This window comes from Pyxicephalus adspersus, chromosome 10 (genome assembly GCF_032062135.1).
Source record: "Pyxicephalus adspersus chromosome 10, UCB_Pads_2.0, whole genome shotgun sequence".
In the NCBI taxonomy this organism is placed as follows: domain Eukaryota; kingdom Metazoa; phylum Chordata; class Amphibia; order Anura; family Pyxicephalidae; genus Pyxicephalus; species Pyxicephalus adspersus.
In genome coordinates this window covers 6,552,336-6,576,997 of record NC_092867.1, presented here as the reverse complement: position 1 = coordinate 6,576,997, position 24,662 = coordinate 6,552,336, and the positions used below count along the sequence as shown (strand labels likewise).

Genomic DNA, 24,662 nt, shown 5'->3' with positions numbered 1-24,662 from the left:
CAGATGGCAAGTATGGGGTTCTATGCAAAGTCCATTCTTGCTTTCTGATGGCATGAAAATTCTTTTTATCTCAATGGCCTTTATTAGCAGGACTTCTTAGGACAAGACTTAGCAGGACTCATTCTTGCTTTTCTCACATGGCTTTCAACAACCTAGGAAAAAGGAAGGCAGTCAGTGGTTACCTTGGCACATTTGTTCATGTAGTTGGCAACAGAAGCCACTAGAAGCATGGTTTCTTTACGGACAATGGATGCTGGATATGCAAGATCCACAAACATCTTCTGAAAGGAAGTGAAGTTGGCTGGGTATTTGGTCATGCCTATACCGGTGGCATTTGAGAGGCACACTAAATCACCTTTCCACTCTGTGATGGTGCCTGGTACCTCAAGATCAAGTTGAGTGGAACCAGTTTCCCTGCAAAGTGTGATGGAGAACAGAAGAAAATATTTTTTGTTAGTTATAATCTTGTATTTATCAATAAAAAGGATTACATTTATTTATTTTGTAGTTTATATACACATTACTGGTCTGAAGAATCAGAACATCTGTGAAACATGCCACCGTAAGAGTCAGACTACCTAGCACTCTTAACTCCTCCGACATGACCCTCCTGAAGGAACTTTGTGTCTTCATAGGACTCCTTCGGTCACTTATTCCATAAAAGCCTTTTGATGGCACATTGTACAATATTTAGCATTTCTGTTTTCCCTTTATCACTACATTAGCAACGAAAAAAGTTCTTCACTTACCACTACACTTGGATTAGACAATATATCACTTTAGACACTATACAATTTACATAAGAAAAGATAAAAGGTTGTGAGATTTAAATCAGAGCCAAATGATTAGTATCTGTATGGTGTACCATAAAAGGCAGTTTTAGATTAACTACATTACTGCTTTATATTAGGGCCATTTTTCCTTCCATTCACAAAAGTTTCATGTAGTTTTCAAAAAAAAAAAAAAAAAACACACACACACACACACACACACACACACACACACACACTAGGCAATCAGGGAATCTTGGCACCCAATATATACCAACGACTTTCAAGTAGCATGAAAACACCCCTTTGGTGAAGTAACAGGAAATATTGAAATAGGCTGTTTGTGAACAGAAACTCACTTTGTGAACAGAAACTCACCCGAGATGCAGACTCCCGAAATACCATAATTCTGGAAAGTCTTTCCTCACAGTGGCTATCTCTATGGTTCCTGGGAAAGAAAAGTCACATATTTGCATAAAATTTTTGTATGAGCCAAGGATTTATTAGTAAGGCATGAAACACGTTTACTGTTCAACCAGGTCTCATCACTTTAAACATCCGAAGTGAGTTCTTATGTACAATCCTCAGTAAAAGCATAACCTTTTTGCTTTTAAAAAGGAGGAAAAATACACAGCTGCTATAAAAAGCGGAGCATGGATAAATCGAGGAAAAGGAGTGGACACTCCATGTTCAGCCTTGTTCTGTTAACAGTGTTTTGGGTGCAGAGCCCAGTGAAGTAGTTTTCACTTTGGGTCTTCCAGTGACTGGACCGAGTGAAAATAGTAACTTACTCCAACATATCCTTAACAGTTAAACGTAATATATTTTACATGCATAAAACCCTATTTCAATTGCATTTTTTTCCTATAAAAATGTATTGCTACTTGGGAGGAAAATGTGTTTTCTCACAATCCCAAGTCCAACTCAATAAATTAATGATATCTTATGTGCCATTAAAAAGACGAATCTTGTTTATACTAGCGGTGTGTCCTGGAACTGCACTTGATACACATGCTTTTTTTTCTTCAAAAGGGGAGTGGGGGGGGGGGGGATATGTAAAATTAAATTATTCATTCGTGTGAATTATATTGCCATTTTTATTGATTATACTATATAAGGAGTATACTATACTATTTTGAATGTTGGCACTTTGGCAACATCCAGCTCCTATGCAAAGACATAAACCTCAAAAATAAATAAAATGCTTGCACATAATTGGATGAACCTCATTCACCTCAATAAAATTTTTCCTTGCAGAGCAAGAATTACCTTTGCCATGTCTTAATTCCTTCAGTAAATCAACCCCAATGTAAGGTAATTTGAGCTTGAAATTTTACACATTTTAAACTTTAGCCTCCTATTGTTTTAATAAGGTTATAGGGAACAAATTATTAGTGAACTTTTACCAGTTGCAGTAGTTTCACGAGTAGTACTAGCACCATCTGCAACTGCCAGACTGAATCCTCCTCCTGGTCGTTCAAGCCATGGGGTAAATCGGGTTGGCTGTAAGCACAGTTGTGGCTGCTGGAAACGTGTATGCGTGATCACATGCAAACCAATAGCCTAAAAGGAAAGAAAGAAAGAAAGAAAAAGAACAAAGCACAGAAAGTGTTAATGTCGAGGACTGCATTAAAAAACAAACCAAATACCAGAAAGAGAATGGTTTAGCTTGCACTAAAGTAGTATGGATGTTGACCACCTGACTGCAATAGTTGCCCAGGTCATTATGCTAATAGAATGGCTGTAAACGTTTTGTTCAGTGTCCCATATACAGAAACCACCAATCTACTAGGCAAAAAAATAAATAAGGGTAAACTGAAGACTTAGCAATACCTCATCACAAACATTTTTGGAGTGTAACTATAAAACAGCTGGGCCATCCTCAAGGTATGCCTGCTTAACAAAACAATGGTTTAAAGGTAATTTAGTACTATGGCAATCCGAAGAACTAGCAAATCTGGACTCAAAATGAAACGTAATGTTTACTCTCTCACACACCCCCTCTCCTAGATACTTGTAGTTCACAATAGAAGGGTTTCAGCATCAGAGGACAGAGGCAGTGCTGTCAGTCCAAAAAGCAGGACAAGGCATGATCAGGTATTGACAAGCTGCAGGTTTTAAGAATTAGCACTGACAAGGTCATACCCCCCCTGCAAGGTTTAACCTACTATAACCTACACAGGGTACAACTCTGCTCAGTACAATGAAGCATTATTACCACCCCATAACAAGAATCTGTATTAGGTGGACTTCACTGGCAGGCACTTATAGGACTTTGTGGCGGTACCAAGACAGAAGAAGAGTAGGTGAATTGAGGTATTGGGTCCATTTTTTAAACAGTCGGCCATATTTCTGTTATAAATAATGTATACCACTTCTTATATGTAAAAGGCCATGCACAATATCATAAGGACTGATCAGAACAGAATTTCCAGCTAGACAGAGCCTTCAACAACTTTTGCAAGCCGTTTTACCATGTGGTCTTAATGAGTACTGAAACTATTGAAATGCATCCTCATGCCTGCAGCAGACTAGTGACTATGTAATAGCAAAATTGATCTTTAGCGTCAGTCAATAGGCAAGATCATAATTATTTAAAGATAAATAGCTAGGTCAACAGGGTCCCCAGGGCGTGCTAATACCCATTTGTAAACCTACTAAGAAGTTCCTCTCTCAACCTTGTCACATGCACTGCTCCATTTCCACTTTATATTCATTTAGACAATATTTGAGGTTACACAGCCATTTTTTTTAAGCAGGCACTGAATACTTACACCATAAATCTTACTGACATCTTGTTCTTGATTGAAATTAGCAGGTTGCCAGTATAAACCATCAAACAGGATCTGTTTGTCACCATCAATACATGGAGGCTGAGGAGGACTTACATCTAATCCTTCTGCATAATATCCAGTTAAGCGGTTGAACTTAAGAGCATTATATATCTGTAATATTAACGGCACAGAATTACACTCAAGCCTTCATTCAGTTGTATGTAAAACTTCAAATCAATGTACTGTATCTGTATATGTCCTTTTGGGGAGATTTTACAGTACTTTGGTTTTAGAGATGCCACAAAGAGAAGTCTTTACAAAAATACTTAGACAGATGCCTCCTGAACTTGCCAACAGAAGAAGATTTAGATATACCACTTGTTCTGGAAACAGCTTCTAGTAGTTTGTTCCCCATCATTGTTTTGGTGACCATTGTCATCAGCCCAATTAGAAGAAATCTACTTCAACAGAGACACAGGCTGCAATAAAATGTTGACTTGGTTCCATTCCCTGCTATACAATCCAAAATTAAACTTAATGATTTTCATCCACCATGTTTGTGTTGAAGCCCATCCTTGACAAATATTCTTACCCATCTACCCTCTACCCATTTTCACCTGCTCAATTCCTTCTTCAACCATTATTCATTTTAGTGACCTCAATTCCCAATATGGTCACAAAGGACCTGTGTGAGTGGCATGAAGTTTGTGTGTAGCGATTTTTTACAAAAAACTCATATCAGAGCAAGTCATATCCGCACACAAAAATACAGGAAAGTGTTATCTTCTCCAGTCTTTAATAAATCAGGCCCATTTTGTTACATAATATGTATTTTTATTAATAAATATTAAAAGTATGGCTAAGTTGATATTTGTATTAGAACAGGGTGTAGACTGCAAGGCTGAAAACTTTTCATTATATGATTGAAAATAAGTTCTCTGGTTCATTTGCTCAGGTATAATAAAGGTGGAGGGATTACATAAAAGCCTTGTCCTCATCAGAAATCTACTGTGTTTTACACAAGAAGTCCCTATCCAAAAAAGTGTGAAAATTGGTTGCTAGAAGTATTACAAGAGATACCCAATAGAGTCCTATAATATGTACTACAGCAAAGAAAGAAAAAAAAGTTACATGTAGGATTGCTCTTTACAACTGTGAAGCTTTGATGAAAAGCATCCTCAAATTTGGATTATCTGCCAAGTCAGGTAAAATATGGATTCTATGTGTGGGTTGATTGGTTGTATCTACAATAAGTGTACACTGAAATTCAGCTTTGTGACCAAGAATTGACAGTCAGTTAAGGCATTTATCAAGTATAAATTAATAAATGGACAATCCCTAACCAAATGATGGAATTTAAAACAAACAGGTTGCCCAAGGTTATCCTCATCAGTATCATACCGTAGCAGCAGAAAAGTGTTGTCCTTGGTCTAGAAGCTGGAGACTGGAATCAAAAACCCTGGCGAGGCACATAGATTGTGCAGTTGCAGTTACAGCCAAGGAAACATTTGAGCCAGGAGTTCCCGTTTCCAATGAGAAGTTAGCAGAAACCTGTAGAGGAATATTGAAATTGCATGAAAAGATTTGACATTTGAGAAGAGTTTTATTCCTGATGGAAATCAGAAAACCTTTCATTAGTTTATATAAAGCCAATGTATGCATCTATGTACATGGTAGTTGGGATTGGCTTGTCACATTTTAGGAGTACTTACGGAGTATTTTCTACGTACCTTATTTTTTAAGCACTTCTCCAAATCGAGATTTATGACATCTCCCACCAACTCATCCTTCAGCAAGTAGTGTACAGAATATTGGACCAAAGGAACGTGATTAACAGATGTTTCATAGGTCAGGTTGAATTCTCCTTGAAGAGCTGAGAAGAAGCCACAATGTAATTCGTTGATTCCATCAGAGCACCTCTAATATAGTGCTAGTATTGATTTAGCACCACATGTGAACTGCCGGGAAGCAAAATCTGACAAATTGCAATCTGTTTGACATAATTACCCTGAACATGTAAATGATTCTTACATATTGAATTCAGTTATGCCAACCATTTTTTTTTATTAAAGGTACTGCTCCCTGATTGGATATGGTGTCATTTGCCCAAACATGCTTTTGCTAGAGGGAGTAAAATGAGCAGACCCATATCACATTGCGAAATAGAGGTTCTGGGTAAGAATTTTGAGTGCTTTTAAATATTTTCACCCATTTTTAATACATGTCGTGCTATACTACATAGCCCAGTGGGGAATACCTCCCTATATGCAGAACAGTGACTAGTGTCACCAATAAAGAGGCAATGACTGTTCTGCAAAAGAACAGAACTTCCAGACCAGCAGCCAAAAGAATTTTAGCTTTAGTAACATGGCTATCCTATTGATTTATTAACTTCTGAACAGTTATTACTATATTTTATGAACTCCTGAAAAAAGTTCCCAGTAGCTCCCATCTTTAACTTAAAATGACAACCCTGATCTGGAACTTGATACAATGGTGCAATACAATAGACAAGGGTGGAAAAGCCTGGTGTTGTTACTTACAATTAGAGAGGTCAACGGCATGTTCACCAGACTCAATAATCTTTGATCTAGATATGACCTGTAGCAAGAAGTAGAAGTGAGAGGGACAGATCAGTAAAATCCAGTGTATGGAACACGAACCCTATTACACCAATAGATTATACTATTGCCAAAAACAAGTATTCCGGATGCTCATGGCCAATACATTAGGAGGTAATGTTAACAAGCTGGAATGTATGCATTTACTGCAAACATTGCTTTTTTTATCTATGAATAAAATAACCATTTTAAAAATGTATTTTGTAAATACACGAACTTTGCTCAGGAAAAGAAAAAGGTGTCCTTTCCAGTCAGTCAAGTACAAAACTACAAGGTTAGTATATTGCGCTGCATGCACACACATATACCAAATAGGATTTTGTGCAAAATATTTTATAGGACAGGCACAGATAAAAAGCCTAAAAAGATGATTTTTAGTTGGCTACTGTAGATATTCCGTGCAAAGGCTAGCCATATAATATCAATAATATATTAGTTATACAGTTTATTTGAGCCTTGCAAGCAAAAGGTAAACCAACATTTTATAATATTCTAATTACATTCTGTTTGAGCCACCATGGAGTGAGCAGGTTATTTATACAGGGTGACTTTAGGTTACAATTTCCATTCTGTTCTTGGAAGACATCTGTCATTTTAGTGTGCTCTGGTTAAGGTAACCCATGTGGCTATTAATGCAGGTGTGTTCTAGGTGGTACCTAGGAGTAGCAAAAAAAAGTCTAACATTACAGAAAGAACCCAGTTGAGCATGTCATCCATTTCCTTGATTTCTGAAATATCTCGCTGGAACATATTGCAGCAAGAAGCAGATTATAAAGACAGGGAAATGCAATTCAAACTTGCAACCAATTTTGCACTCCAAAATATCTGGAACATTAAAGCACCAACAGCTTACCAGTTAAATTTGATAGCCAGGGTCTGGGTAAGACAACCCTACCTAAACCTAACTATGGAGAGAATAACCTTATTGGCCGATGTATGAGTAGATCCATTTCCATTTATTCCCCAAAACACTATACAAATGCTGAGCCTTTTTATCCTTACCATAGAGGCAAATTTAATGGTTGTTTCTCCTTCAGCCAGAGCATCTTTGCCAAATGAATACTGGACCCTGATGTTGTATGTTTTACCACACTGCAGCTCTTCTTTGGGGCCCTGCAGCTGGATAAAGCTATTGGTGGCAGAGTAGAAGCGACCAATGGTGCGAGAGTCAGTGGAGTAAGTGGGAACTATCCAGTTGCCGTCAAAGCATTGTTCTTGATCCTTGTAAACCAACTGTTGTGCAACAATCCAAAAAACAAAACAAAACAAAACAAAACAAAACAATGAATACCAATACACACTAGCAGACATACAAGTATTCGCTAAAACCTTTTATCGGGGTCATTAAAAAAAAAATAATTTATACAGCACCAACTTTTTCAGGGTATTTAAAAGCCAAAACACTAGTTTTTTTTTTTTTTTTTTACTGTATTGGGAAGGAGTTAAATACAGTTGCTTATTACCATCCTTTTTTCTAGTCCTGGGATACTGTACAAGAAATGGAGGGTGCAGTGGTCACTAGCATAGGTGTAATAAAGTCACAATGTAGATTTTTGCTCTACTTTTGGTCATAAATTTCCAGTGAAGAGATCTAAATTTGGTGGTTTCTCCCCTCACCAAGCTTAAGTGAAATTTAGTAACATTTACCTTACCCAGCGATTACTGGATTTTAAAGAATATATTAAATGCAAAATCAAGTACAATAACCCTACTAAAATCCATCAACACAATTTAGATAGTAGAGAATGAATATAACTATCTTTTAGGACTGTAATGGTCAGCTAGGTAAAAGAAGAACATACAGACTCCATGTAGTTTGTGCCAGAGACAAGACTGGACTCTGGGCCTTAGACAGGTCATCTATCCCAATATGTACCCATTTTAGAGGTTGCTTGCCTTACACCACCCCCCACCTCATTTTATTCCTTTAGCGTCTTCTCTAAAAGAGGCAGAAGTTATGTAAATTTACAGCTCTCCAGCAAATGCTAAATTTGCTCAGCCTTCTTATCTACCAAGCTCCATGTTGGCAAAGGAGGACACCTATCATATTAGGGGACTAACAAGGAGGTTTGGTTGGAGAAAGCACAGCCTTTAATTTAGCCACTTTTATTTACTGATCAGTCAATAAAAGGCAGCTTTGCATATAAATACATGAATTTGTATACAAAGTCTGGAGTTGTCAGTGTGATTGCCTTTTACACCACTATGTTTCACATGGTTAATTTTATTAAATTAACTAATTATGAGAAACCAAGTTCATTCATATTTTAAGCAATGCAATATGCAAATTAATTTACCTTTTAGGGGAACAAAAAAAAATGCAAACACCAGTACTTTAAATTATAGTGTTGCAGTGCAATGCAATGGGCCTGGTGTTTTCTTCAGTTATAGATCCTAACTCAATGGAGTTGGATCTATACCCATAGATCCTATACCCACTTTGTTAGTATTTGGCCTTCTAGGTGGCTCAGTTTCCTGCAGAGCAAACTTCACTTAGAATGGTAATTGAATATTAACCAATCGGTTTAATGTGTCTGTGCTATAGAACATTTGACCTACAGAACATAAATTTCTGTGCAATCACTCTGGAGTGCCGAAAAATGGGTTGGCTGTAGAAAAATGGACGAGCTAATCACTTTAGAGAAAGTCCCCCCATTTTACACAACTAACGCAATGTTGATATATAGATGTAGCCAAACCAATACTCACTCACATTTAGCTGCACTGATGAAGTGCTAAATTCGGATGTATCCAGTTCATATTCAGCTTTGCCATTCTCATCCGAGGTCATATTGGCAACAATCTTCCCATCCACTTGGAGTCCTACCACCTGGTTACTTTCAGGCTGCTGCAGACCATTTTCAACAATAATCTGTAATGCACAGAAAATGTCAACTGAATTCAACATCATTTTCTTTGTCCACAACATGCCAGACCCTATTATCTATATATGTTATATCCTTTCCCATTTTTTTTTAAGTTAAGTTCTCTTGTGTGATTTTGCAAAGTGGACACCAAAAAAGCCCAGCCTCCCACATCTATCCCATCTTTAATGATAGTAAGAAAGGATGATCAGACCAATGGCAGAAGTCAATGTTCTGACTCAGTTGTGCCTATGATCAGATCAAAAATTCTGGAAAGAACTGCACACTTAATTTGCTCTCAGCAATTATACTGTGTACACACACACTTGAAAGGTTCTATATATAGTTTGGAAATTAAAATTAATTTACAGCAAGTATTTTATTAGGTTATATTACAGATTTATGGGCCAAATGGTTGCCACACTTTGACATGACAATATAGAATACACAAATCTATTTTTAGTTTTTAAGATATTCTAAAGCAACTTACCCCCACAGGATAAGGAATTCCTTTTTTGAAATATGGAAGCATAACCTTATAGTCAAAATAGACACGACCCAACTGGTTGGTGACTGAGATGGTTTTGGTTTCAGTCACCTGGACATCTGTCATGAAGCAAAATACAAAACTCATACATCGGGAAGCAGTACAATGTTTTATAGTTAATCTGATCCTACTTTAGTAATGCTTCCTTTGCAAAGGGCATTACGAGAAACACGTCTGCATTCTAAATTTGTGAAAAGCTTTAACCAAAATGGGTAATTAAAATGTTTTACACAGAAGACAAATGAATCACTTACTTGTTCCTTGCTCTGTCACAGTGGCCTGCAGTGTGAATCTCATTTGGTATCCTGTACGATCAAGCTGGAATGTTGAAAGATCAACACTTCCTTTAAATGTACCTTCAGAATCAGTCTAACAGAAGAAAAAAAAACAAAAGTGTAAAACAATCAAAGAAGAAATATTGCAAGGAAAAGAAACAAACCGTCAAATAAATCATAGGGTAGTGGTGCCATGAAATAAAAACTAAAAATAAATAAAAAAATAAAAACTGATTGGCGGAGAGACTCGGCAAGAGCTTTCTTTCTAAGAAAATAGCATATACCTTTTAAAAGCGATAAATGGCTGACCAGCTCGCATTATTACACGGTGTACCCCAGTTTTTAATACAATTCCCTTCAGTAGATTTTATCCAGAACACCATTTTCAGATTCTACAAACTGTGACCCAATGAAACAAAGGTCAAATAAAACTAATTGTCTGCAATGCATCAAACTGAAACCTTTTGCAAGCCTACATTCCACAGCTTGCAGCAGCAAACGCTTTACTAAAGTATACACACACACACAATAAATCACTTGGTTTATAAATGCATAAAAGACCATTTACACAATAATACAATGAACTGCATTGCATGAAGGCATTCCATGGTGGGGGCTACACTTGTTCAGCACAATGCTTTTATATGGTGGTGAGAGCATTGCAGCATATTGTAAATATGCATTTAACTGCTAGTGGCTATGTTCGTCCAGCATTTATACGATGCATGGTGTCATGCAATGATGTCCGAATAATTGTGAAGATTTGCAGTGAACGGTGACCTAATAGGAATCTTACAATGCAGCTTTTTTGATTTACAGATTTGGATTTCTGATTGCAGTTGGATCTCACCTCTCCAGTGAAGGGCACACAAATGCCATCAGGATTTTTATAGCAGCCATTCCCAACATAATAATTAGTTGGCGGTCTGCACATTCTTCCTGATATTTTTCCTGGGACCCCTTGATTATATGTGTACCTGGAAGAAAGCAAACGTATAGTTCAGCATATAATCCATTCAGAAAATATGAACTGTGAACAAAAGCCTGAAGGCTGTCAACTCAGTCCCAAATGGATACCAGTCACTGACCCATTAGGAATTCATTGACAGTTGCATTTGACTTCCTAACCTGTTTAAGCAGGTTTAGCATTCTAATGGAGTTGTATGGGAAAGCAAAACTCATTTGAAGATAAAACGCTAAGTTTATAGATTAAACAAAACCACTTCTTAAGATGTTAATATTAAACTCATGGCTTTATTTTTATTTGGCTTCTGCTCCGTACCATTACTGATAGTGGTTAGAGTAGCCTACAGATGTTTCATGACTTTTGCAGGAAATTACCTTTTGTGTTGGTTTCCAGTGACAGAAGAATGAAGGACTACTACACAAAGCATGGTTTTGTTCTATAATATAGATGAATAAGGGACAACCTGCTATGCTATTCTCCATAGGTTTTTGTCACGTTTTTAGGACACCAAGCAAATCCTTTTAGCTGACTTTTTCCCCTCAACATGTATAGCTCAATAAGCAAGCAGTGACCCGTCATGCAGCTTTTGTTTGATTATAGTCCTCTGCTGGACAATGTTCTGAATGTCATCATTCCACTCACAGAACTTGAATTCATTAGTGTGTTGGTTAGGATTTGACCAATTTATAACATGGAGAAGATATAAAAAGGAATCTCTTGGGCTAGTTCAAAGTGGAACTAAAGCCCCACTTTACAATAATCACCCAGCAACCCCAGCTTCCCTTGTGTGTGCCAGGCATGAATGAATTTTGCCATTCTGGCACAAGCAAGATGGCCAAAGATAGTTTCTAGGAAGAAATGACAATAGTGGCACCTGAGAATGAAATGCAGATAGGCAAACTGGGCTGCTTTAACTCCACTTTATCCCGCAACTTTACTTACGGTACAGCCAATGGGAGTTCCAGGGCTAAAGATTCTAAATCTACACTACAGATACCCTGCTAGTTTGGATCACTAAAGCCCTTTTGCAAAATCTCGTTACCACTACCAGACCCAGGAAGATTTTCAGCAGCTTACATGCTCAGTAACATTGAAATCTAATGACAATGCAGGTATAAAGGACTCATTATCCCAACTACGACTGTCTGTTAACTTACCTGACACTCATTTCAAATGAAACATTCTTGTCCTGCATAGTTATAGTATTGGGAGCCTTCATCATTACACTAAACCTGGGCAACGCTGAAAGATAAGAAATACCTGTCATTTATCTTTAACTGAACACAAATTGTTTTACTTTTTGGGGTGGGGGCATCTGATAATACTTTCAGTAGGGTGTATTTGCGCTCACATTCTATCCTGATTACATACTAGGAAATACACAGGCAATAGGAAGGATCTATTTGCTTAGTGCTTTTTCATGCCATGTTTCTGAGACAAGCGGTCTGAATAAATTATACTTAACCAAAGTTTTAAATAACCTGTGATCACAAAAAGGTTAATATAATCAATTTGTCAGTATATGTGGGGCAGTGAGCAAGATGGTTCAAATAAAGTCTGGGAAAGCCTCCACAGGCGTAGTATGTCTTCTGACCAACAAGTTTTAACAATACATTATGTGTGGATGTCCAAGCAATTTTTTAAGGCAGTGCAGGTTTAGATCTCAACGAACACAACCAATTACTAAATTGAATAATCAATGTACAAAAAAGGTCAGGTATAGGAAGCTTAAAAATCTCTAAGGATAAACAGATTCCTCTTATTACCAACATGTCATATATTGTTTTATACTAAAGTGGCTATCTTGGTAAAGGCCGGGCTTTGCTTCCTTAAGGTCAGAGCCTCCAGCAAGTAGCGATATTAAATCTCACCAAATCCTAAAACTAGCAGTGCCTTTAATCTCACACTGCAGATCCTAACTATGTGGCTGTAAAGACAGAGTAAAAAGAGTAAAGAGTAAAGAGTAGAGTAAAGTACCTTGGCAGGTTCACTTTCCAGGAATTGCACTGCTATTTTTCTGGAGGGTTTCCAAAGATATTTTTAGGGACCAACTTAGTCACAACTGCCAATTTATGATTATTACTACACAGTATTTTATTGTAAAGCTTTCCCCTTAAAACATAACATTTTCCTATTTGCGCTTTATGTATAAAGATAAAAAGACTTTTGGATTTTGTAATAAAATGAGTCCCCCCCCCCCCCCAGTTGTCTGCTTTTATTTTAAATGTACACATTCACATACAACTTAGCAAACACTTCTGGCATCTGAGAATGCATTCAGGAAAAGGAACATAGAAGTTGTCAAAGATGATGTGTCCAAAATGTAACATGGCAAACTCTACTGCTAGATTCTTCTATAAGTATTGTTTTAGGAGGCAAATAAAAGTCCCACATACCATACTCTTCAACAGAAATTGTTTTATCAATTGAACCCCCTGACTGTCTTTCAGCTACAATCTGATAAATTCCCAAATCAGAGTCATCAAGCAAAGAAAAACTTAACATCAGGAAGCCCCAGTTTGTACTCTGGTTGAGCCATTGATGCAGACGAATCCCCTTTGGATCCTAAAATGGTAAATTTAGAAAAGGTAAAGCAAGAACTGCTACAGATTTACTATATCAAGGCAAAAGATATGAGAGTAATGTACAGTATATGTATCAGTTAATGGCAAAAGATGAAGAAAGAGGTGAGAATTATCAGCAGGTATTCAAAATAAGAGATGGTCACACATCCCTGGGTTAAGCCCTTGGAGGGGCCATGTACAACCAAATATTAAACATCATAGGCTCTTATCATTCATCACCTTTTATGGTAAGGAACGTACTTTGTCAAGAACAATTTGACCTTACATAATCATTTTAGCAACAAAAATATGTAAAACTGCAGTTCATTCTGCTTACTGAGCAATAATATTCAAATATTGCAATTCTTAATTTTTAAAACTAGTAATTGAAAGGTCTTAACAGGAGCAGTAGGTTTGGGGGCTTTTCTTGGAGAACATCACATAGTTATATGTTTAAATAAAAATCATTGCATTTGATCACATTTGTGTTTTTTAATCTTGTATATTAAGAGGTATATTAAGAGGAATATTTTCTTTAACAGTTTTGTATAGTTACATACTTAGTACTCTAAAATGCCATTGGGAGTTTTAAATGGAGACAAATAGTAAAATGTAAAACTTCTTTTTAACAATTAATCAATCATCTAGTATTTTTATTATAATTTTATTGAGCAATAGGTTATAAAGCTTTCTTACCAATACATGGATGACAGGGAACTAGGAAAAAGAAAAAGAAATAAAGTTAGACTTTTAGAAAATATGAACTGATAGGAGTAGAAATTCTGTACATATTGTTGCTTACTACCAAGTTAAGGAGATTTTAGTGGTAGAGTTTTGATATTTTTAAAAAGAAAATCAGGAGATCTCAACATTACTCACCATTTCATTAACTGGATGTAAATTATTGTCCAAAGATATCAAGTACATTCGCACTGAAAATAAATAAACATATATATGATAAGATGTGCACTGTGTACAGCAAAAATCAACAGCAATATAATAAAGTGTCCATACTGCAATGTGAAGTCCCAATTAACGATAATGTGCCATGAGTGTCAACCAAGATCACCACTCAACCACCAGACATGTGCCAGTCTTCCGGTTTGGCATTTGTCATAATTGTCAGAACAGCTTACATTTTATTATGTTTAATCACAAACAAGGTAGGTCCTTAGCAGGGAAGATGGGTTTGGTCTGATCTCCCTTCTAGAGGTCTTTCCTCACATTCACAATAGTATTCAAAAGAGGGGGAGAAAATCTTCTACATGGGCAAACACACTTTTTTACCCCGTAGAGAAGGGGGGGGGGTAGAACAGTGTAGTTTCATTTAATGTCCTTATAAAGTAGGGCAGCCATATTGGCTTACATACAGTCTCTACACTTTTTTGTTATAGAGAATGTTTGTCTTTATGACTTTTCTTTACAAATACATGCATGAAATCGGTTAACAAAGTACACCTGTGCAGCAGATATCACAAGTTAGATTAGCAAGTAGCAACATTGAGTAAGGTAGAGTCTAAAAACATACTAGATTTGCTCAATGAATATATAAAAAGGTCATTTACCTTCCTGGCCACCCTTGTACAATTCCTTATCTGTCCGGATGAAGGCAACATTGCCAGCTGAGGCGATGACCACGGACCTGCGAGTTGTGTAGTTGTAGTTTGTACTAACAGCGTAGACACTGAGAAACACTGGAGTTTTTGTTTCTATTTCTGGCACCTGCAGAAATAGGGAGGAAGATCAGAGCCAAGATGGTGAACTACATTTACCTGACATCTTAGAATTTCAGTTTTTGCAATAAAAGAAGTTATAACGCTTAGTGCCAACCCAACTGCTAAATGCACATGGGTGAACTTGTAAAAAGTTTTTATAAAGTGCGGTTAGTTGCACCTAAAGCAAATTGGGCCAGGAATCTTGAAAGGGATTTCACTTAATTGGAAGTTCTCCAGAGAAGGAACAATATAAGAGTGCTGCTAAGAAAGACTTTGGACATGGAGCACTCCTCCCTCAATACTATCGCATCTGGTTTTCTAGCTATAAATATAGAAGCCCTGTTGATATTCTTTTACAAGGCCTCTACCATTTAGAACAAGCTTCTTATAATAAAAGCACTTTAACAGGAGCACCCGTTCTTCCAGTGTAGTCCCCTCCAATAATAAGTATGACTATTGAGAGTGGGAGCACTGGACAGAAGGCATGGTGTGCCGGAGCCCAAGACCATTGCAGGGTACCTTTGAGGAAGCCAACAGTTATTGGCATTTATGCCATCGAGCTACATTACAGCAATGCTTACTACCGACTCAGGAATGAAACTTTACTTCCACCCCTCTTTTACTACTACCAAACCATATACCGTTAACTTTACAATAATGAGATGCCACACCATGATAGCCTTCCCACCTTTTAACCACACTCCTAATGCTGCCCACCCACCCGAGGACCTCAAGAACTCGCTCTGAATTGCCTTTCCAATTAACAAATTCCACCCTTATTAAAGGACAGGTGGAAGGGCAACTTTTTACTTTATGGTCCCAAATAACTGCCCCCCCCAACTTCCTGCCTTACCCTCTTTACACCCCTCCCACTTACAAGACATTTAACCAATCCCACTTATCTCACCTACACCCCTCGACAATCCCTTTTTCCATTAGTTAACCCTTTCCTTACCATGCACTCCTTACCCTTGTTAGCTCCAGGCATTACTTTATTAGTATAAACCTGTACTCTTATGTAACACAATTATCCCACAGCTCATCACACTACTAATAGCTGAATTTAAAGGACTGTGAAAACACCTTGGCCGACTTCCAGAAACTTCAATCACACCCATAAAACCACAAAGGCATAGTTACTGCAAGACTAATAAATTACAGAAGGGTGGAATTGCATGACATGTAATAAAATCTGGAAATTTCCCAAAAAGAAAGCATTCGGAATTTCACTATGTCTAGGTGACCTTGGCTGACCGTTTAGGAGCCCAAAAAAAAACCAAAAAAAAAAAAAAACAATAATCCAGAAAGGAGAAACTTAACAAAAAGCAGGCATCAAGGGCAAAATTTCTAAAATTGTTAGGTAGGTCACAAAGATAGCCAACACAATCCAGGAGCAAACCCCCCCCCCATTTATAAGGGCATATAGTTGAATAAGAAGCCTAAATAAGAAAAAAATACCAGGGATTAATCATACATATAAGTGGCATGAAAATGGACTTTGTAAAGCACTGTATGTTGACGCTATATACTGTACTGTAATATAAGAATTCTGTACAACATCTTGTTTTACTTACATCCCTTTAAAAAAATTCTTAGGCAAATTAAAACTTTGACTTGGTAAACACTGAAAAAACTATCAGACTTCTTTTTGAAAGTTATAAGTTCTGATGAATGAGGTATGGGGGTGGTAGCCCCAAAAACACATCCACTATTTTTATCCAACCACAACATGGACTAACACATTGTTGCGGATTCTTCACAAAATGTGCTTTGTCCTATACTAGAACATGTTCTTTTTAGTTTGATCTCATTTATGTTTATCATTTTGAGTTGAGGATGAGCTATAGATTGATTCTAATAATTAGATACAGTTCTTGGATTTCCTAACTACTGAAACATATATGGCAAACTTTGGAGGGTGTTGATTTATAGCCACAATATATATTAAAGCCAAGCCTAGTCTACCCTTGTGGTCCCCATTGGCTTCTTTACCATACTGCCTGTCCTAGTGACATGAACCAGGAGGATGTCCCTGAAACAGAAAGAGAGGATAGAGACACAGTAAAATATGAGACTAATGTTTGAACATTCTGAAGGTCCTTTGATCAGAATAATAGAACTTTGTTTACACCTCAAGCAGGATCATTGAGTGTCCAAGAAAAGTATTTAATTTCTTTAGGGTGTTTTTTCCTGTAATATTACACGGCAATTTGTGTAATTTACAAGACAAGAGCGCACCTTGGTGTTTAGGATCAATCAACACAAACTCTATGATCAAGATGACTCAAACAATAGTGTACAATTATCTCAAAGATTAATTTCCTTTGATATTATGAGCACTAAAGCGTATTGTGACCATTTGTTCTTCCAGTGTGCCACTTAAAAATGTATTAATACGGCTGAATGCACCGAGACCGTGATCAAATGATCATCTCCAACACGTCCTGGCCATTTTCCAACTTATGAGCTCTGGCTGGCTTGAGAGAGCAAGCTTTGGCAAATTGACTCCAAATACAACACCGTTTCATGTCTCCCTGAGAATATTTGCAATATCACACATTCCATCGTGTTCACTGGAACATTACAAGAGATTTCTGTCATCAGTGACAGAAGCCAATCTGTCCTCCCGAATCATGCTTTATAGTACTACGGAATGTTATGTTGCTCAATTGTAAGAGAGGGCAATCAAAGTGACAGCAGTATGTCCACTATTTGTCTGGCAAGAAAAATGAAGCTCTTTGTAAGGAGACAGGTGCTCACATATTGGCAGCAGGCAGGAATGTAATATACTGCAAAGGAACAAGGTTAGCTATGCAATCATCACAAGACAAGTCAACAATCATTCCCACTGCTGCATGGATCAAAACTGACCACTAGCAGATACTGAACATTCTTTTTTGGAATGAAGGGTTGCTTTAAAGGCTTTGGCAAAGCTCCTTTACATACCAAAGCCTGTCTGCAAGAAAAAAAAAAACATCAACTACAGCTCAATATAGTTAATGAAGATGATACCAGTGTCGGCTTGCAGTCTACAAAAACCCAAAGCTTGTACAAAGTGAAAGCCAGCTCCACCATTAGGTGAGATTTAATTAAATTTCCCCAATTTGGAGTTGAGCTTCAAAGTCCTCAATTTAAGACTAGTTTACATTATGGAAATATGATGATGGTGGTAATATATAACAGTTACTGTAAATAGGACAATAACATGCCTACCTTTATCATTCAATAGATCAAAAAACAACAAAGATCTAAGCAGGGTTTTCGGCACAAAGTATAGTATACATTATACATACACTAGTATACAATATACATACAATTCCATAATTAGTTTGTTTATCTAAATAAAATCCCAATGTAGCAACATCAGAAAGATTAAGCTGTTGCGTTGTGCAATATATAGTTACACCCAGCTGTCTAAATCTGCATATAAAACAAATAATTCTGAGTACACAATATAACTTATGAGAACATTAAGTCCATGCTGGGAAAATACTACTTTTGGAAAAAGGCTGTGCAAAACTTTCCCTAAGAAAGTACAGAGATGTCTACTGCTCACCTCCTCTAGAAAAAAAGTTTCATGGATGAAAATTTTATATGTTTAAAATAATTCAGTATTTTAAATGATAAAATTGACATTTAGAAGAATTAAAAGGATAGCATTACAGACCTTTTCTGCACCAAACATACAGTTAGGTCCATACATATTTGGACAGTCAACTTTTTTTTTCTAATTTTGGTTCTGTACATTACCACAATGATTTTAAATGAAACAACGCTGATGCAGTTGAACTGCAGAATTTCAGCTTTAAATTAAGTGGGTTGAACAAAAATGGAGGAACTAGAGACTACAAAAACCCAAAGCTTGTACAAAGTGAAAGCCAGCTCCACCATTAGGTGAGATTTAATTAAATTTCCCCAATTTGGAGTTGAGCTTCAAAGTCTTCAATATAATACGAGTATACATTATACATACAATTACATAATTAATTTGTTTATCTAAATCAAATCCCAATGTAGCAACATCAGAAAGATTAAGCTGTTGCATTGTGCAATATATAGTTACACCCAGCTGTCTAAATCTACATATAAAACAAATAATTCTGAGTACACAATATAACTTATGAGAACATTAAGTCCATGCTGGGAAAATACTACTTTTGGAAATGGGCTGTGCAAAACTTTCCCTAAGAAAGTACAGAGATGTCTACTGCTCACCTCCTTTAGAAAAAAAGTTTCATGGATGAAAATTGTATATGTTTAAAATAATTCAGTATTTTAAATGCTGTAATTGACATTTAGAAGAATTAAAAGGATAGCATTACAGAATTTTTCTGCACCAAACATACAGTTAGGTCCATACATATTTGGACAGTCAACTTTTTTTCTAATTTTGTTCTGTATATTACCACAATTAATTTTAAATGAAACAACGCTGATGCAGTTGAACTGCAGAATTTCAGCTTTAAATTACGTGGGTTGAACAAAAATGGAGGAACTAGAGACTTTTTTTTTTTTTTTTCACACAATCACTTCCATTTCAGGGGCTCAAAATTATTTGGACCTGTACGTTCACGGAAGACAACAGTGATGGATGATCACAGAATACCTTCTATGGTGAAGAGAAACCCCTTCACAACAGCCAACAAAGTGAACAATACTCTCCGAGAAGTAGGGGTATCGATATCCAAGTCTACCATAAAGAGAAGACTGCATGAAAGTAAATACAGAGGGTGCAGTGCAAGGTGCAAGCCTCCCATAAGCCTCAAGAATAGAAAGCCTAGATTGGACTTTGCTCAAAAACATCTAAAAAAGCCAGCACAGTTCTGGGAAAACATTCTTTGGACAGATGAAACCAAGATCAACCTTTACCAGAAAAAGTATGGTCCATGGTCCAAAGCACACCACATGGATAATGGATTATGACCCAAAACATACAGCGAAAGCAACCCAGGAGTTTATTAAAGCAAAGAAGTGGAATATTCTTGAATGGCCAAGTCAGTCACCTGATCTGAACCCAATTGAGCATTTAATTCACTTGTTGAAGACTAAACTTCAGACAGAAAGGCCCACAAACACACAGGGACTGAAAGCCGCTGCAGTAAAGGCCTGGCAGAGCATTAAAAAAGAGGAAACCCGGCATCTGGTGATGTCCATGAGTTCAAGACTACAGGCTGTCATTGCCAGCAAAGGGTTTTCAGCCAAGTATTAAAAACGGACATTTTATTTTCAGCTTTTAGATTTGTTTAATTACTTTGGAGCTCCTGAAATGAAGTGATTGTGTTCAGTTCCTCACAATTTTATGCAATCCTTTTGTTCAAACCACTGAATTAAAGCTGAAGTCTGCAGTTCAACTGCATCTGAGTTGTTTCATTTAAAATTAATTGTGGTAATGTACAGAAGCAAAATTAGAAAAAAATGTCTCGGTCCAAAACTTTATAGACCTAACTCTGTGTGTGTGTGAATAAATTTTTTTATAATATATATATATATATATATATATATATATACGCTGGTATGAAGCTACATAACATGCTTGTCTGCAATTCTTGTGCATAGTGAGGACCCCTGAAATTTAGCCCAAGACATGCTAATTATTCATGTGCATAATATCTGCATACATGTTATAAGAAAACATTTTATATTGACCATTAACACTTTTTAAAACCGCAAAGTATAGCACTAAATGAAGCAGATTGTTGGCAGAGATAAAAGCTACAAAAAGGTAGCACAAACAGGAGCTTTGTAAGATGAATTGTTTTTACATCCTGCACACACCTACAACATAAGAAAGTAAATGTTAAAATGTAAGAAAGAATGTAACAAAAAAAAAAAAAAAAAGTTCTATTTTTGTTACACTACTAATGATCTCCTGCAGCCACCTTCTACAAGCGGCAATAACTGCTTTGTATATGCCATGTACTTCTGCAGCAGAACATGCGACTGTATGCCCACTTACAGACTCCTAAAGCAACAAACACCCAACCTTTCCATCAGTTACTAAAAGTGAGCAATTTTGCAGGTTATTATATCTGGGAGCACAGATGTTATCGAAGCACATCAAAAACTAAATACATTTAGATTTGTATTCCTGATAGGTCGTTAATGAATAAAATGATCAGGATGGTGCAGTCACTTTGCCATTTGTTAAAAATTTCAGAAAAGTGCCAGGTTATTACAAATTTCAGAAAAGTGCCAGGTACTAGCATCTAGGACCATCTAAAATTGCTGTAAAGGTTAATATAATATAATTCTACACAGGGGAATTATTTGATATATATATTTTTTTTGGTTTATTTTGTACTAGTATGCTCATCTAGAAGAAGGGTTGCCATAGCAACCTGAGGCCTACATTCATATCAAAGCCCGCACCAAAGTATCAAATGAGATTTGGTTGCTTTTAAAAGAAGAATAACTTCAAATATTTTATAATAATCAAATTTTAGTGACTACCAGTTATAAAAAGTTTTAAGGAGTACAAGTCATTACTTACGGATCTGCAGTGCCCACAGGGATGATACAGAGGAGGCACAGGGCCAACACAGCTCTCCTCAGCTCCATGTCAGCAGATACACACACCTGTCACAGCAGCTCACCTGTCTATATACACCTGAGAAAGGGGCGGTGACTTCCTCCTTCCTCATTCTCCACTGTCAGCACACAGAGGTGAGGATATGAAAATAAGGGATTCTGGCATTCATTCCGACACCTCCACAAATGTTGGGGTTAGCCTGGGGTCACAACTCCTTTCCTTATATTTTATTAAAGAAGCTGGCTGTTTTTGGATTTAGGGACAAGACCTGTATTATAAGTGTTTGCAAAGGCAAACATATTTGCTTTAGAGTTTTGATATGGATTAGAAACTCCTGTCAGTGTTTTCCTGCTGTGTGTGTCACTGTGCAGGGAGATTTGCTTTCATTATTTGACCATTTTCACCCGGGTAAATATGAGGGAAATCCTCCTAAAAGAAATGCAAGAAGCTGGGTGAAGTTGGGTTTTAACGCTTCTTTGCTTATTCACTATATGTGTAATACACTGCACCTTGTATATCTGCAGGAACATCAGACATGCAAGAGAACAAAAAGCCTGATCTTTTGAGTAAATGTAGTCCAATGCATCACTGCAATGCAAAGCTTCATGCATTTCTGTCCGTTTCTGCCCCTTTCAATCTAACAAATAGGGGTCAGCTGCACTGAAACAGGCTAGAAACAGAGAGAAATTCATGCAGCTTTGCATTGCAGTGATGCATTGGACTGCATATACTCCAAAGATGTTGACCTATACCTATCTTTGGGTTCCAATACAAAATGTCATTTTAGCCCTCAGACCAGTCAGGTACATTCTAGTCATTTTACTATAGAGCAGTGCAATTATAGAAAATGCAAATTATTGGGCCAGCGCATAGTTTTGGGGCCCACAGTAATTGATAGTAATGCAATAAAACACATGTGGTGTTAGTTTTCTTTTCCTATGTTGGTCTCATTCACATTATGCAATGCATGTTATTATGCACATATCATACATGTGCTGGTGTGTGGCGTGAACACACCCTGTCATGCCCTGTAAAGCATCATTAAAATGTATTGGAGAGATTTTTTTTTCAATTGTTTTTGTTTTTATTATTTTTTAAACGTAATTCTATTAGCTGCGGGGCGCTGTGATGCATGAACAAGTTACTGCATGTGCATCGCTGCATGCAAATAGAAGTGATAAGGTGATTTGCCTCTTTCAGTGTTTGATACTGCAATAATTAATGCTGCCAGTGTAGCCATGGGCCCTTAATGATGTATAACATATAATCAGTAAACAGATTTTTTTTTTCTTCTTCTTCTTCTTCTTTTCAAAACAAGAACATGCCAGATGAATACAGCAGCATTCATCAAACTTATACACGATGTATGATGACGCACAGATAGAAAATACCTGCCGCAATGTGAGTAAAAAAAAAAAAATGATATTGCTAAAATTTTACTAAAAGTGGCCATAGATGGGTTGACTTTGCTGTTTCAGAGCTGAATCAGTTCTTAACTTCTACATTCGGTAAACTAAAAGCAAATTAAATTGCTGGGTTGATTGGTCAGGTTGGAAAATGTCTATTGTAATCATTTGATTTTTTTCTTTTAATGTAATTCTATGCACTGGAGAGTGTTGTAATACCATTCAGGGCATAGATCTCCCTGCACGAGAGTTACTACATGTGCATTGCTATATGCAAGTAGAGGTTATAAGGGGATTTGTCTCATTTTGATTTGGGATTGCACCACTGATATAAATGAGCCCTAAAGACCAAAAAACATAAAAGCCCTAAAGACCAGCAGGCAACAAAGATTTTGATTTTTCTTCAGAAAAGATCATGCCAGATGCATTAAAAATAAATGAAAGCATCAGTGCTCCATGAAACACAGAATAATATGCAACATTCTCGAAGTTAATTTTTCAGACTGCAAGGAACTATAGGGATTAGGAGGTGGGAAGCTTGGCTCAACCATCAGATGCAGGTTTGGAAACATTTCTATTCAAGTTTATCTATCCAAGGGTTATATGGTCTTTAAAAGTTGATCATTTACCCAAAATGCGAAGAACCCTTGAGAGCCTTCTCAAGTATGATGTCCCATTCATATGAGCTTTTATTTCTTTTTATTTTCATTTCATTTGGGTCTATCTGACCTTGGTTCACAGTAATAGACTGATATTTTTAACAACTTTTGCATAAATGTTAATAAAGACCAATGTAGCACATAAAACTTAATCCATCCAATGCATTATTTCATAGGTGGGGAAGGGAATTATTCATACAATCACATCCTAGTTATTTTAAAAAGAGGTGAACCATTCACTACTAAAAGCATACCTGAAAGTTGTCTATCAGAACATTGTGAATCCAATACTCAAAGTCCACCATCTAAAACGTTTTATATTTATTGTTGATACCTGATGAAGATGGCACCTCTGAACACTGAAAATTAATTAATTAGATTTGCAGATTCTTCTTGACCATGGTGTGGCACGCTCAGCAACAGTCCACGCACCAGCAGGCCGAAGGGGGGTTTGTCACGGGGCAAGGTTAACCACTCCTGCTAACCCTTGTTAAACACGCCATCACAGGTAGACTGCCACCACGTGCTTAGACGCAAGCACGCACCGTTCCCCTTGACAACTGTAGTTGTGCTTCTGCTTCTGTAGGGTCACCCACTGCCACTCACCATCATCCACTGTCATTTTTATTATTTCCCCCTGGCTTGATGGCCACTTCAAAAACCTGTACAGACATGACAATAAAAAAAAAAATTTTTTTCAAAGTTGCATATTTGCCGATTTCCATGGTAATCATAAAGGTGAAGAATTTTTAAGCAACCCTAACACCCACGCATAAAGTATTCCTGTTTTAGATATCAACACTCCAGGCATATATTGGTTGGTCTGAGGATGCTCCCATCACTCTGTCCCTTGTTCCAATTTCTAGTCTTGCAATTTTTGGCAGATTCTAAAATCTACAAATATTTTTCTTCTAGTTCGTCTATTCCTAAAGCACAAGTAGATGGTCTTGTCTTCATTTTCATGTAGTCAC

At 36.9% G+C, this 24,662-nt stretch overlaps 1 protein-coding gene across 1 annotated transcript in view; it reads right to left on the bottom strand.

Annotated features, from left to right (window-relative positions):
- LOC140339897 (ovostatin-like) overlaps nucleotides 1–24,662 on the bottom strand; it is a 51,642-nt gene that overhangs the window by 1,127 nt on the left and 25,853 nt on the right. Inside the window, exons 5-21 of the mRNA XM_072424810.1 lie at nucleotides 14,948–15,104; nucleotides 14,262–14,314; nucleotides 14,079–14,099; nucleotides 13,215–13,383; nucleotides 11,976–12,060; nucleotides 10,702–10,828; nucleotides 9,831–9,945; nucleotides 9,520–9,635; nucleotides 8,879–9,037; nucleotides 7,168–7,398; nucleotides 6,088–6,145; nucleotides 5,275–5,417; nucleotides 4,946–5,095; nucleotides 3,545–3,715; nucleotides 2,177–2,333; nucleotides 1,149–1,218; nucleotides 183–414 (exon numbers count right to left, since the gene is read on the bottom strand). Coding sequence (XP_072280911.1) covers nucleotides 183–414; nucleotides 1,149–1,218; nucleotides 2,177–2,333; nucleotides 3,545–3,715; nucleotides 4,946–5,095; nucleotides 5,275–5,417; nucleotides 6,088–6,145; nucleotides 7,168–7,398; nucleotides 8,879–9,037; nucleotides 9,520–9,635; nucleotides 9,831–9,945; nucleotides 10,702–10,828; nucleotides 11,976–12,060; nucleotides 13,215–13,383; nucleotides 14,079–14,099; nucleotides 14,262–14,314; nucleotides 14,948–15,104 — 2,214 coding nt within the window. The remainder of the gene's footprint in view (nucleotides 1–182; nucleotides 415–1,148; nucleotides 1,219–2,176; nucleotides 2,334–3,544; nucleotides 3,716–4,945; nucleotides 5,096–5,274; nucleotides 5,418–6,087; nucleotides 6,146–7,167; nucleotides 7,399–8,878; nucleotides 9,038–9,519; nucleotides 9,636–9,830; nucleotides 9,946–10,701; nucleotides 10,829–11,975; nucleotides 12,061–13,214; nucleotides 13,384–14,078; nucleotides 14,100–14,261; nucleotides 14,315–14,947; nucleotides 15,105–24,662) is intronic.